Source organism: Numida meleagris, chromosome 5, assembly GCF_002078875.1.
Source record: "Numida meleagris isolate 19003 breed g44 Domestic line chromosome 5, NumMel1.0, whole genome shotgun sequence".
Taxonomy (NCBI): domain Eukaryota; kingdom Metazoa; phylum Chordata; class Aves; order Galliformes; family Numididae; genus Numida; species Numida meleagris.
The window spans coordinates 52,833,563-52,847,641 of record NC_034413.1 but is presented as its reverse complement, the minus strand read 5'-3'; the positions used below and the strand labels follow the sequence as shown (position 1 = coordinate 52,847,641).

The window sequence follows — 14,079 nt, the reverse complement described above, 5'->3', positions numbered from 1 at the left end:
AAGGGAGGGGAAGGGAGGGGAAGGGAGGGGAAGGGAGGGGAAGGGAGGGGAAGGGAGGGGAAGGGAAGAATAAAGATACATGGAAAAGAGGCCCGAACAAGTTACCCATGCAAAACCAAAGAAAACCAAAAGCTAATAAGTTATACATTTTCTATGCAAGAAATTCCAACAATATTTTTCTGGATAAATACTGTGAGATAAGAGAGACATGTAAGTCCTCAAACAATGCATAATGATAACACTGATATCATTTTCATGTAGTGTTGTATGGAAGGTCTACAAATCAGATGAATTCTACAGTTCTATTCTAATGGTTTTCAGGATGATTGAAGTTCATGCTGCAGGCAGGCACAAGAGATGTGATTATGTGAAGAGTAAACCGTATTTTAACATTGTCTGCAGACTATGCCATTGTGCCATTGCCTCTTCCCTGCTTTCACAACGTTTAGAAGATTTTTGGTGTTGCTGTTAGCAACAAGTTTTTATCTCCAGAAAAACAGATTTTATTAAGCACCTTCTTGCCTTACAGAACCACAAAAACAACCCTGAAAAATACTGATTAAGGAGATCAAAGATACCAGCATTATTTTTACAGTTTTCCAAGTAAAAGAATACATTGAGCAATAAACTTGTCAACTGAGCAGAGGACTGTTGTTTCAAGACACAGTGTAAGAGGTATGTTGAAAGTAAACAAGTTTTTCTTGTGATTGAGTAAAAGAGACCAAGCACAAACGCAGAGATAAGCAGGCTTCTAAACACTACGCTTTAAGTCACAGTCTCATAAAAACTGAAAGGCTCCTTTCTTGCATGCAGTGATACCATTTCCCCAGCATCACAGTAGGGTGAGTGATAACTTCTAATTTCTGACAGCAAAGATTTATCAAGAGTGAAAAGAACAAAACCCAGAAAATTTGATACCCATTATGCAAAGCAGTGTTTTATAGATTAACAGTTTAACTAAATTAATTTGTGAATAAGATACAAACAAAGGATTATGATCTAAGACACTATAAAAATGCGTACTAATAGTGATGGGCTATAAAAGGATATACTGTAAAGAAGTGTAACAGTCATTCAATGTAGAAACAGAACAAAGAATGACAGAGCAATTAAGGATTTTCTACAAGTAGTATGACACTATAGATATCAAGGAACGTCACATTAATTATGTTGGAATTTACATCATTCATGAATCACATTTTGTTAGACACCAGAACACTTAAAACTAGATAGAAAATAATCTATGGATCTGTAACCTCCAAGGAGTAATATTTCTCTTACCTTTGAAGCCCATCATAAGTTACAGTCTCGATGTAATCAAACCGGCTGTCAACCCAGTAAAGTCTTTTTGATACAATATCCAGAGTTATTCCAGCAGGCCAGCCTAATTTTGTTTTTATCAAGTCCTGACGGTTTGTGCCATCCATGAAGGCTCTTTCCACTTTAGGATCACCAGACAGACTATCCCAGTCTGAGAAAAATAAATAACTATAAAGAAAAAAAAAAAAAAGTCCCACATTTCCATTAGATTTTACAGAAAAAAAAAAAAGCTAAAATTTGCATGGAATTTAGAAACTATGTCATCATTTAAATCCAGCACTCTTTCAGGTCAGCTTAATTCACAGTTGGCATATAGTAAAAATACACTTTGTAATTTCTGCCCAAGAACTGACATGTATTTTCTTTTATACAACAAATCCAGAAAGAAATATGCTTTCACCCAAAAGACCTCAGAACTACTGAGTATTCTTAGTAAAATACAGACTTAAGTGTGCTGCAATAAATTAATCAGTGACAAATCCAAGCATCGTGAAAGCAGTATCCATCACTGTAAACTCTTCTTGCAAATCTCTGTGGATTCAAGTTTCCAAACACTACTGAAGCACACTGGGCTGGGGAGGCAGTAGCTTCCCCAGCTTCACTCCACCACTTTATTTCAGATAGTATGAGGTCTGTGGATGGTAACAGAAATATTTACGGATTACTACTAGCCTTGGAAGCAACTCCACAATCCACCTGTTTTCATGGCTGCTCATGCACATACAACTCAAGCGATAAAACAGATTCCACACATTGGGAACAAAAGCAGTGCACAGCTCTGCCATAATAATGTAAAGTGTACAACAGTTGAGGATAGAATGTAAATGTATAAACAATTTTAGATATTCTAAAATAACTAGCTTGAGCTGTTTGTTGGTTCTCCACCTTTTCATGTGAATAGAGGAACTTCTGATATCTTTTACCATTAGTTGTCTACTTACCCAACAGTTGGATCAAGTGCTATTCCTCTAGGATTTCCCAGATTTTCGGCAATAAGAGTGACACGGTTTGTTCCATCCAAGTTAACCATATCTATTCTGTTCACACTGGTCTCAACCACATAGAGTTTATTGTTAACCCAATCCACTGCTAGATTTTCAGGAGTGTCAACTGAAACATTTAAAACTTCTTGGAAACCTGAGCCATCAATATTAATAGAAAAAACCTGAAAACAATACAAATATTATCAGTACTAATATTACATCTTGCTAATCATGAGTCACATGGCACCTATAATCACACCAAGTACAGACTAGCCACTAGATATAACCAAGTCTCCTTCTAAGCTGCTGCCCAGCTTAGAGTTTTGAGAGTGTTTGTTTTTTTGTGTGTGTCTTTGTTGTTGTTATTGCTGTTTGTTTGTTCATTTTACAAAAAAAAAAAAAAAAAAAAGGAAAAAAATACAAAAATTACAGGAAGTTTGATCTTCAACAACCATTTCAACAAAATGAATTAAGTAACAAGCTGAAGCAGCCTTATGCTTTAGCAAACATGGCAAGTTGCTGGTTTAAAAAAAGTACACGAAGAAAGTGCATCTAGCTTTCCTGGAATCTAGCAAAAACTATTATTTCCATTAATTGAAACAAATTAACAGACTCTAGCAAAGCTCTCATCAGCGACCAGAAACAAGAGGGGTGCCCTTACTGTACCAACTACCAGAGGGAAATGACAAGGAAAATTTACTTTACAAAGTGAAGAAACCAAGGGAAATTTCTCTATCCTGACAAAAAGGAGAAGATTCAATTAGGCTTCTATTTCTTTTTTTATATAAGCCTAACTTTAACGGCATCATGCTCAAGAAATACCATTATCTTATACACAAGCTCATAGCTACATGAAGTCAACAGTATAAATTCAGTAATTTTTATTATATGTCATGTGATTCTAACACTGGGTAATTTGTAAAGGTAGGAATCATTATCTCCTTTTTTGGAACAGCAGCATGAGGTCTGATATGTATCTATACGAAAATACAGATTACCACAACCAAGTATGCAAGAAAAATAACAGCTGAAATGATTGTATCACTGAAGGTATTCTTCAGATCCAAGTAATAATAACAGAGCAAACCAATAACCGTCTATAATGTTCACTGGAAATCTCATATATGGAAGAGCTTATGGGCATTAGGCTAGAAGGCAATACACTGAGATAAAGGTGGCACTCAATACAGCCCACAATTTCACGTTTTAGTTCATGTTAATCTTCGAAAAGAAAGAAAAAAACAAAGACAATCCCCTAATAATACTTAGCATATAAGTCATCAAGGTGGAAATACACATCATATGATAATATTTTTAATGTCAGTGTTCTCTTCAGAGCATTCAAGTTAGGACTTAACTAGATTGATTAATCCTAATGAGTTACCAAGGATTAACTATATAGGGGTAGATAAAAAGGCAGTCCTTGCCATGTGGAGTATACAGTGGAAAAAAAACATATTACCTTCTGATTGCAACTTTTACAGAGATGAGATAAATCTCCTGTCTCATGAAAGTTCACATTTGATCCTGACTTACTACAGCTACTGACAATGCAATCTCAGTAATGTGATCTCAGTGCAGTGAAAAGAGAAATGCCAGAATTGTGAACAAGTCAAAAGTTATGTGCACAAGTCCTCCTGTACAACTTGAAGGCCATGCAGTGTGCTTTCCAACAGAACTAATGTGGCACTGTAATGGAAATGCTAGTTTTCAGCTATGAGTATAGATTCATTATGACAGTGATATCAAATTGATCTACACATGGTGTTAGCAAGAGTCAGACCATGGTTTCTCCTTTATGCTGTGTGGCAGTCAACATGAGCATGAAGATTCTAGAGTTTTATCATTTCACCTAAAATTTTTTTTTGTTATGCTAAGATATGCTTGGAGAAGAAAGAACAAGGGTGATGTCTAACTTCCACAAGGATCTCCAGATACTTGTGGTTTTTGTGTTTTTTTTTTTTTAATTATCCTGTTTTACCCTACCCTGAAGCTAAAATATTTCCTCTTCAAAAAAACGTAACAAAATATTGGCTCATTACACAAAACACTGTCAATATTTGTTATCTAAGCTCAATTACAGTGCTATTTGAAGTATACGAGGAAATTTGATTTTTATCATCTTGGAAGGCACAAAGCTTTTACATTTGAAATGATCATGTTTCAAAAAATTACCAAGAAAATTTTGTTCAGTTTTGAAAGAATGTCTACTATTTCTCTTAATTAGTTTTTTGGACTCCATCTCAAATAAAATTAAAAGTTGCTCAAGATATTCCCATACAACAGGATTCTTTGTTTAATATGTCAAATGTAATAGTATAGCTTGAAAAATGCAGTCATTAACATAAAACATTTCAAGGAGCTTTTTTGTTAGAAAACAAAAGCACAGCCAAATTTTGCTCTCAAAAATGAAAGCCTATCAACACATTCTGCCCCTGGCTGTTCTCTACTTCCACATACACAAAAATTTATTCTTCTTGTAATTCCCACTCACCTTATCTTGCACTGTATCAGTCCAAAAGATCCTATGCAGGTAAAAGTGGAAGTCCACACCAACTGCAACTCCACGATTCTGTGACTGTACCAGAGTACGAAAATTTCTTCCATGAAGATCTCCAATCAGTAAATCACGGCCATTGGAAAAAATAATTGATGCAACACCAGCTGAAAGCAGAGGTGATAAATATATGACTATTCTTCTTTTGTAGATAGCTTGTGACCAAGCTATCTACAAAACATCACTGAAATATATTCATACAGGTCATGCACAGCAAACACAAACATTTAAATAGATACTCAGGCTACAACCCATGTAGGTGATTCTATGTGAGTGCTAGCCTGCTTTGATTTGCCTTTGTTTTCAGTGTTGGAGCAAAGCAGGCAGCAGTATATATTTAAAACTCAGGTAAAACTTTCACTTAACTCCAAAAGATTTTTTCTACTTTTCTATCTCCTTTAATCAAAGTATAAACTTTCTTAAGATTTTTCTGCCTGATGGGATGCAGGTATTCTTTAATTCTAGCATGCATTTTCCCTAGCTTTTCATGTACTGCTCTCTCTACCTTCTTTATTCTCTCATCTCCTCTGAAGAGGTAGCAAGCTCCACAAGCCTACAGGCACCAGCAGATACAGTCTCTTGCTGACTTCTGCTGATGTTCTGAATGCTGTCTCAACCTTAAAACCCTAAGTCCAAAGTTAAAATCAAACTTTCATGTTATGTTATGCAGACTGACCCATTTTAAGCTCTATTAGTCCAACAACAGCAAAAGACTCTTGCACTGCTACAGACTAACCTGAAGTGTTGGCTCTACAGTGCCGATGATGCTCAAGGAAATAACCTTCCACACAGTGGCACTGGTGATGTCCCACACGATCTTCACACAGCTGGTCACAGACACCCCACATTTTGCAGTCATCAAAATCTGTTAAGTGAATAAGACGTAAAACAATGTTATGTATCAGAGGGATGCTATCATATTTGGGAAGCTTCAAGTTTGTCCTCTCTACTTGCTTTTAATCTGTTTGCAAAAAAAGTGTCATGGAAAAAGGAGATTTTGTATGCTTTTTCACAAATCTTTCAATGTTCTAGATAAGAGAAAAAACTGGAGTTTGCTACCTAGCGATCTACCCAACAAAAAACAAAACTGCCAGGCAAAGAGGAAAAATCACTGGAAGTGATGGGATGACACTGTGTACTTTCCACAACGCAGAATATGTCTAAACAGAATTCTTTCTGCAACATATGCAAGTACCTTTTGTACACACATGCAAACCTGGATGGATTTAAACCTACTCTGAACGAGAGTCATACCTTAACATAAGGGTAGTGCTGACCTCAAGCTAACAAGGCAATGTTTATTAGGTCAGACACCTGCTAGTACAGGTGACCGATTTCCAATTAAGAGCTGGATGTGCACCACAACCAAACAGTAAAAAGTACAAAAAAAGAAGCTTTTGGCATGTAGAATAGCATGTAGGTATAGACTGCAGCAAAGACAACACAGCAAGTTCTCAAGATGTGCTCTAAAAGCAATTACTAGGGTTGCTGCAAAATCTTTTACTTCCAAAACTGTGAAATATCTACATAACTTCCTAAATATCTCATTCTGTCATTATAAAAAGTCCAGGAGATTTCTAATACTACTTAACAAATAGTTTTGAGACATTAAAACATGGATTAACGTTAACATCAGATGAGAAGCTGGACATTAGCCAGCAGTGTGTGCTTGCAGCCCGGAAGGCCAACTGTGTTCTGGGCTGCATTAAAAGAGGAGTGGCCAGCAGGCAGAGGGAGGTGATTGTCCTCCTGTACTCGGCTCTTGTGAGGCCCCATCTGGAGTACTGCGTCCAGGCCTGGGGCCCTCAGTACAAGAAAGATGTGGAGCTCTTGAAGCGGGTCCAGAGGATTGCCACCAAGATGATCAGAGGGCTGGAGCACCTCTCCTATGAAGAAAGGTTGAGGGAACAGGGCTTGTTTAGCTTGGAGAAGAGAAGGCTCTGGGGAGACCTCACTGTGGCCTTCCAATACTTGAAGGGAGCATATAAACAGGAGGGGGTACAACTGTTTACATGGGTGGATAGTGACAGGACAAGGGGGAATGGTTTTAAACTGAGACAGGGGAGATGTAGGTTAGATATTAGGAGAAAGTGTTTCACACAGAGGGTGGTGATGTGCTGGAACAGGTTGTCCAAGGAGGTTGTGGATGCCCCATCCCTGGAGGCATTCAAGGCCAGGCCAGATGTGGCTCTGGGCAGCCTGGTCTAGTGGTTGGCGACCCTGCCCACAGCAGGGGGCTTGAAACTAGATGATCATTATGGTCCTTTTCAACCCAGGCCACTCTATGATTCTATGATTAAAAGCCAGACCTCCTCACTTGAAAACCTATGAGTACCACCAGTACATTATTGTGCTAGAAATTGGCAATTCCACCATAGAGAAAAAAAAAAAAAAAAAAAGGAGAAAATGAAATCTCAAATACTCTTCTTACTGGAACTTGTATTTTTAAACAATTTTTAAACATTTGTTGATACATAAGTAAAAGTGAATTATTTCCTAGATAGTACATTTTGGTACTGAAAAAATGTTGTCAGTAGCTTTCCAGTTTCCATATGTGTTAAAATCATCAGTCTACAGCGAGCCAGAAGCAAATGAAGACAAATTAAAAATTACAGTTTAATTATTCTGGCCATAAACCAGTAACATGGATTTAAACTAAGATCTGGAATTATGCACTAATGACTGTGGGCTCTTCCACCATGACACTGTTTCTCCCACTACACACATGACTATGTCTCTGCAAACTAAAATACATTGATTAAAATTTCCAAGCTAGAATCGGACAGCTAGGTTTACAGGGTAGTCAAGCAGAACAACAAAAGACTCACTGAAACTACACTAGGTTTGCAAACATGTCCTTCATATATTTCCCACATAAGAGTGAAAGAAGAGAGTAAATTTTTTGCCTGGAGACATTGCATTGATTCCTCCATTCTAAGAGCAACCATGCTGCCTCTGCAGCTCATACATCCCTAGGTTACCCAGTATTCTTGACAGTACAGAAATTTCATGAAAGACTGAGTGCTCAGAATACTTTTAACAGTACAAGAACCATAGCTTGAGTTTAAAACTTCTAAAATAATCTGGTTAAACATATATATGACTAGGCTAAGCATCATGATTCTGAAGTTACTGCATTTCTGTTTACTAACATAAGTCATATATACCACCAGCAGTTTGTGCTTCCAATTTACAGCAGGGACAGAAGACAAATGTAGCACCAAAATAATCCCTTAATGTTCTCACAAAAATTCCTTATTTTCATGTAAATATGCATACTGGTATGTCATAGGACATACAGCCACTCCATAGTGTAAATATAAAACACTCTTTCCATTTTAAAGTACAACGATCTACTGCGTTTATATCTTACTTTCAAAAACTCTTCAACATCGTTACCTGATTTTGTATATCATACAATACCACGCACCTCTGGAGCAGAAAAACTCTCCTCAGCTAATCTCTAAAAGACTTCTAACAAAATTTGATAATAAAACAGATACCCAAGAGTAAATCATCTTAAACATAATCAAGCTCTCACTATGTCATTAACAGTCTTACTGAATTAGATCTTTACAATACCTCTCTGGTTTGTTTCTGTGTCACCATGCAACCGTTGTACTTAGTTAGTTATTCTTTTGCTGACTTCAGAGATTTTCTATTTGCCAGTATATCCATCCTCTTGGAACTTAGCTTCCTGAAATCCAGACTTTCCTAATGAGCTGTGAGAAGGTACTAGGTAGCTGCAATGATTGTATTTCACTTACCAATACAAGTACGACTGTCATTGCTACTTATTGTATATCCCGCCGGGCAATAACACATCCCTCCCGAAGGAGAAGAATGACAGCGATACTGGCAGCTCAGAGCAGCACAGTGTGATATGTCTAAAAAGGAAATGCAATAGTTCAGAAATGCAATTACAGCTATTGCTGGCAGAACAGTTCTGCCTTACCGACAGTTACAAAGCTACAGCCTTTTCTATGATGAGTCTCCAATTTCAGAAACAGCTTCTTAAAACAGTATGCACCAGAAAAGATGTCTAAAGTTCCATAAAAATCACATATGCTTACATGCATGTAGGCAAGGAAATGGAAGACTAAAGGTACACTAATGTTTAAAATAGGGCTTGAGAATGAAGTGCAAGGATAAGTATCAGTCTTACAGGAGATATGACAAGTAAGAATACCATGTAAATAGCTGCACAGAGGAAGCCATCTACAATGCACCATACCTTTCCCTGGTTCCACAAAACCTACTTGTGAACAACACATCCTTGAGCTCCACTTATTGGAACATAACCTTACAATTTGCTGTTTTATGCTGAAAAAATAACCTACTGCATTATATTAAGAAGAAGAATATGCACGCCACTCCAATATATTAGAATATATTTGTTGGGCTTTGTCCATGGAAAAAACACTTTTTTATCCTTTTCTTCTTTTCCTTCCTTCCTTCAAAAGGAGGAAGGTAAAAATTCCTTCATCACTCTTCCCTTTCTTTGTAACTAAAAAACAGTGATAAGTAATGAAATTATGATTGTAAAGCACTTGCTGACTTCTTCCTACTTTCTTTTCATCTTCCTTTTCCTTATACATCTTGATAAACTTTTCATTTTGTACCCTACATCCGATGTTACAACTACATCACTCAACAAAGCAAAAGGAACTATTCTACAAAAAGGTTTAAATTCCCTTTTTTTTCCTGTCCTCATATTCCAAAAGATATTGGGTTTTACTGACAGGATGAGGAAACTGAAAACGTAAAACACCCTGGATCCTGATTCTCAGAGGGAATCAATGTTCATAAGAGTGAAATTAATAGAAAAACTATGCAAGCTCATTGTTTCCAAGAGAGAAAACCCAGTACAACACCAACTGAAGAACCAGATACTCCAGGAGAAAAGACATTTTTGAAAATTCTAATCTAAGTGACTTAACCAAGGCTCAGAATACACTGCTTCAGTTCTGTGTTCCAATCATTACTCAGTGTCCCCTCTTGCTTATAAAAAGGGAAAAACACAGATATTTAAACTAAAAAGGCATATAGCACAATTTTCCATGCCTTCCTAAATACACTTCAGGATATGGAGAGGGAATTAAAATCCTCACCTCTGAAACTTTATGCATAGATTTATGAAACAAAAGGTCTTTCACATGATGTATGTCTTTTTCAGACCATCCAGTCAAAACAGTACAAACAAAATAGATTCCAAAATTTCTGTGTTGTTCAAAAGATAAAATGTGAACGTAAAAAGATATCAATTCTGATGTTTCTGCTGTTCTGTATATGCTTATGATTCTAATACATACTGCAGTGTCTGCCTGCCGTGATGTTCGTTTCATCTTCTCCTGCAGGGCAGTCTGCAGCTCCATCACACACTTTCCCAATTGGAATGCAATGCCCTGACCCAGGACAGGCCCACTCTCCCGGGTAGCATTCATGATGATTACTTTCTGTGGAAAAGAGAAACAAATATAATTGAGGAGTATGTTTCAAATACACTTAAAAATCTCTTCCCTGAAAGATTCCCAAAGCATCTACACTCTTGATTATTAAATTTACATTTTACTAATCGTTGTGAGGACTTACCTTTTCACCATGGTAGTCAACAAAACAACACCAACTTCAATAGTCAAGCAAGAATAAGCTACTCTTGCTATATGCTAAATTTAATTTGCACCACATTTAGTATCACAGCATTAACTCTCACATACACAACAATGTACTAAAGATTGTAGAAGTTAAAAAAAAAAAAAGGATGTAAAGATGGAATTCAAAGTTTTTCACAGAATGAAAATGGATTCAGAACATCCTGATTGGTCAAGACTCTAAAGAAGCAGCTTAGTGAGGTCTTCCTCTGAAAAGATCATCATTAGAAATAAGCATTTCTACATACCACATCCTCTTTCATCTTCATTATCTTCACAGTCATCATCTCCATCACATATCCAGCTCTGATGAATGCAGCGGCCACTTGGACAAGTGAAGAAGTTGCCTCTGCAAGTTGCATAAGCTAAGGAAAGAAACACCAGTAAATCAAACTACTCCAAGTGACAAAAAGATTAGAAATAGTAGTCTTGTCTGGTACATAAACTGTCATTTATAATCTCTTCTGTACAATTGAACTAGTTCCATATCTTACATATACTGTAAATGGGGCTGTTTCGCTCTAGTTTGCTCTTTATTTTAAAATACTAGGGTGCTGGAGTTTTTTCTTGTTTTGTTTTTAATAGAAATGAGAAGAAATGCTGAATTTCTCAATTAATTTTGCAACAAGATGACCAGCACCTTATTATCAATATTTTTGAAAGTGGATTTAAAAAGGAGATGCTACTCAAGACATTAGAGATAAAGATATTTGTATTCAGAGAACGAGAGTAAAACACTCAATGAACATTTATGTCTGAAGCCCTCCACAGTTGGTAAACTTCCCCTGCTAGGAGTTCATAAGCATTTGTGGGTCTTCAAAAGACAACATAGCCAAATAGACAATAGAGAAATATCAGAGGGGACAGAGAGGATGCAAAAAAATTGTGCTGGTGTTAAGTTCTTGATAGGATAGAGAAACTAAATAACAACATGTGGCTTTCCAAAAGCACAGGAGAAAAAACGAACTCAGATCCTATAATTAATGGGAAACTCTGTAAATATGCAGATCAGACAGTTGACAGCTCTACAGCCATGATGCTGGTTGGATTTGTAAAATCCTGGGATACCAGACCATGAAGAAAGGAATGAGTAAGAAATTTCCAGAAAGAGAACTGCCAATTAAACAACTGACATGAACGTCCAACAAACTTCTGAGGGTCACATGGCCAAGCAATTTACTTTTTTCTTTTCTTCTGTGCACTTTAACTAACTCTCAGTAAATTACTTAGCGAAAGAGAAAAAAAAAGCCCTCATACTGCAAGAGTTTTCATCGCTCCTGTCTCCACAGTCGTCATCATGGTCACAGATAAAGGCCTGTGGGATACATTCTCCATTAGCACACTGAAACTGTGTACTGGTACATCCATGTGCTGAAAGAGATTTTAAAACAGAAAGACACACAAGAAATCTGTCAGAAAATTAAAATCTTATACTTCATATATCTCTTTTAAAGTTCTTTTGTTAGGGATCTCTCTGCATGTGGTACTTACTGCAATTAGCTTCATCAGAAGTATCTCTGCAATCAACTTTGCCATCACAACGTTGGCTTGCATTAAAACATGCTCCATTTGCACAGGATAACTGTTCACATCTTGGGTAGCCTATCATAAGAAATGCCTCAGTATTAGTACGGGTATTGGACTGTAGAGTATAATGAATCATATATACCCCATGTCACCAGAACATCTTGATTTATTGGAAAACAAGAATACACAACTTGTCATATTTCAACTGAAAAACAAACCTTTTATTCAGTATATTGTCTTCTCTAACAGTTATTTAAGAATATTCTCTAGATCGTTAGTAAAAGTTCTTCCAAGAGATTAGGCACATTTTAATTCATACTCCTGAAATTCAAAACATGGATTTTAAAATAACTATTCTAGAACTCAGAAAAGCTGCAGTTTTTCTAGACAGTGGCAAACTGTTTTGCTTACTTCTGCTAAATATCATTACATTCTTACTAAGCTTCAGTCTCCTATGGAAGAGGCTGACATGATTTTAAATGCTTAGTTCTTAATGTAAGGATATAAACAGCTGTGTTGATGTCCACAACCTGACATCTCCCTGATTGATTCATATCCATTTTGTTCATTTTTAACACTATTAAGTCAGCAACTATCAGGTAGGAACAGCGTGTGTCTGACTGGAGATAAACAGTCACAGATTACGAGCTTTCCAGCTACAGCGTTCCCACCTGTGGCCTTCTGTTGCTAGTTCCCTTAACTTCCATTCCAAAAATGTGTATGGACAATGTCAACACATGCTCTAAACATTACTAGAGCTCTTTAGCCCCACTTCTCACTCAAATAAACTGCCTTTTAACACAGACATCTTACAAATTTCTTGTTTAGGTTAGACTAAAGAACAACTCTTATAAAACTTTGGAAATAAATGGATTCCAAAGTCTTAACTCAGAGCCTAGAGTAAGAAAGGAAACTGACTTGGGGCCATGTTCTCTGTTCAGTGTTTCCTCCCTGTTTGGAATCAGAGAAGTCATCACAGCAAAGGAACCATCAAGAGTTTCTCCTGCACAATTGCCATATAAGAGTAGTGTAAGCACTTACGAGGCATATGTAAGAAAAAGAACTATAAAGGTACACGTTAGCTAATTGCACTGAAACCTGCAGTGAAGAAGGAATGCTTTGCAACGGACACTTCTGTAGCTTTTCTCATCTTTCTTCATAGCCCAGAGAAATACCTATGCTCCAAGCTGTTTTTGATGGACTGAATTTCAAACAAATAGGAAGCTAGACTCATTTCCTTGCGCTGTTTCCTCACGAATGCCCAGGCAAGCTAAGGATCTAGTCAGTAATAAGCTTTTCTCAAGCATATATTAAACTTCCTTAGAAAAAAGGAGAACTTGTTTCTTGTTGACGTTTTGTGTTCTGCAGCAAGCTTGGAGAAGTCCTCAGTCTGGAAAGACATCTTTAATAAATTAAATAACCTAATGTATACATGCAAATAGTTAAAAAAAAAGAAATACCAGACAGGGCAGTAATTAAGGTATTTTGAAGGCACTTCAAAATAACCACTTTTACTATACTGGTGGCATATTACAATAAGAACTTTTTTCCTCATTTTCTTTTCAAATCTGCTTGTTGTTCAGATTCTTTTTTTTATTTATTGTTCCAAAAGCAAGAACATTATTTGCAAAATATATGGATTCATCAAATTTTCAAACTTTGCACAGGTAATCCCCTTCCCAATCTCCCAGTCTAAAGACCAAGCTTGGTAAATTATAGTTCTGATAATAATTTTCTCACTGATCTGAAAAATATTTTTCACTGCATTGTACTCTTTATACAGTATAGCATATTATTCCAATATTTTTTTTTCATTATTTGGAGGCATTAAGAAGTAATCCTCACAAATAATGGCAACGCTGTAAATTATATCAAAGGCTGTAGCACAGCAGACTGCAGGGCTCAGGAGCATCTGTGTTCTCAGTGCAGTTCCACAGTAGTCAGGATAACCATTCAGAAGTAGCAAAGAAAGAAGAAATGAGCAAGAAATGCTGGCTTCTGTGAGGGCCGAACAGTGTGCTACACTTTCATACAAATCCAC

The 14,079-nt window shown here is 36.7% G+C and overlaps 1 protein-coding gene across 1 annotated transcript in view; it reads right to left on the bottom strand.

Moving 5' to 3' along the window:
* Window positions 1–14,079, bottom strand: part of LRP2 (LDL receptor related protein 2) — a 120,041-nt gene that overhangs the window by 75,536 nt on the left and 30,426 nt on the right. The window contains exons 5-13 of the mRNA XM_021400007.1: window positions 12,003–12,113; window positions 11,769–11,882; window positions 10,760–10,876; window positions 10,173–10,316; window positions 8,628–8,747; window positions 5,597–5,725; window positions 4,798–4,967; window positions 2,262–2,485; window positions 1,282–1,488 (exon numbers count right to left, since the gene is read on the bottom strand). Of these exons, the coding sequence (XP_021255682.1) occupies window positions 1,282–1,488; window positions 2,262–2,485; window positions 4,798–4,967; window positions 5,597–5,725; window positions 8,628–8,747; window positions 10,173–10,316; window positions 10,760–10,876; window positions 11,769–11,882; window positions 12,003–12,113 (1,336 nt within the window). The remainder of the gene's footprint in view (window positions 1–1,281; window positions 1,489–2,261; window positions 2,486–4,797; window positions 4,968–5,596; window positions 5,726–8,627; window positions 8,748–10,172; window positions 10,317–10,759; window positions 10,877–11,768; window positions 11,883–12,002; window positions 12,114–14,079) is intronic.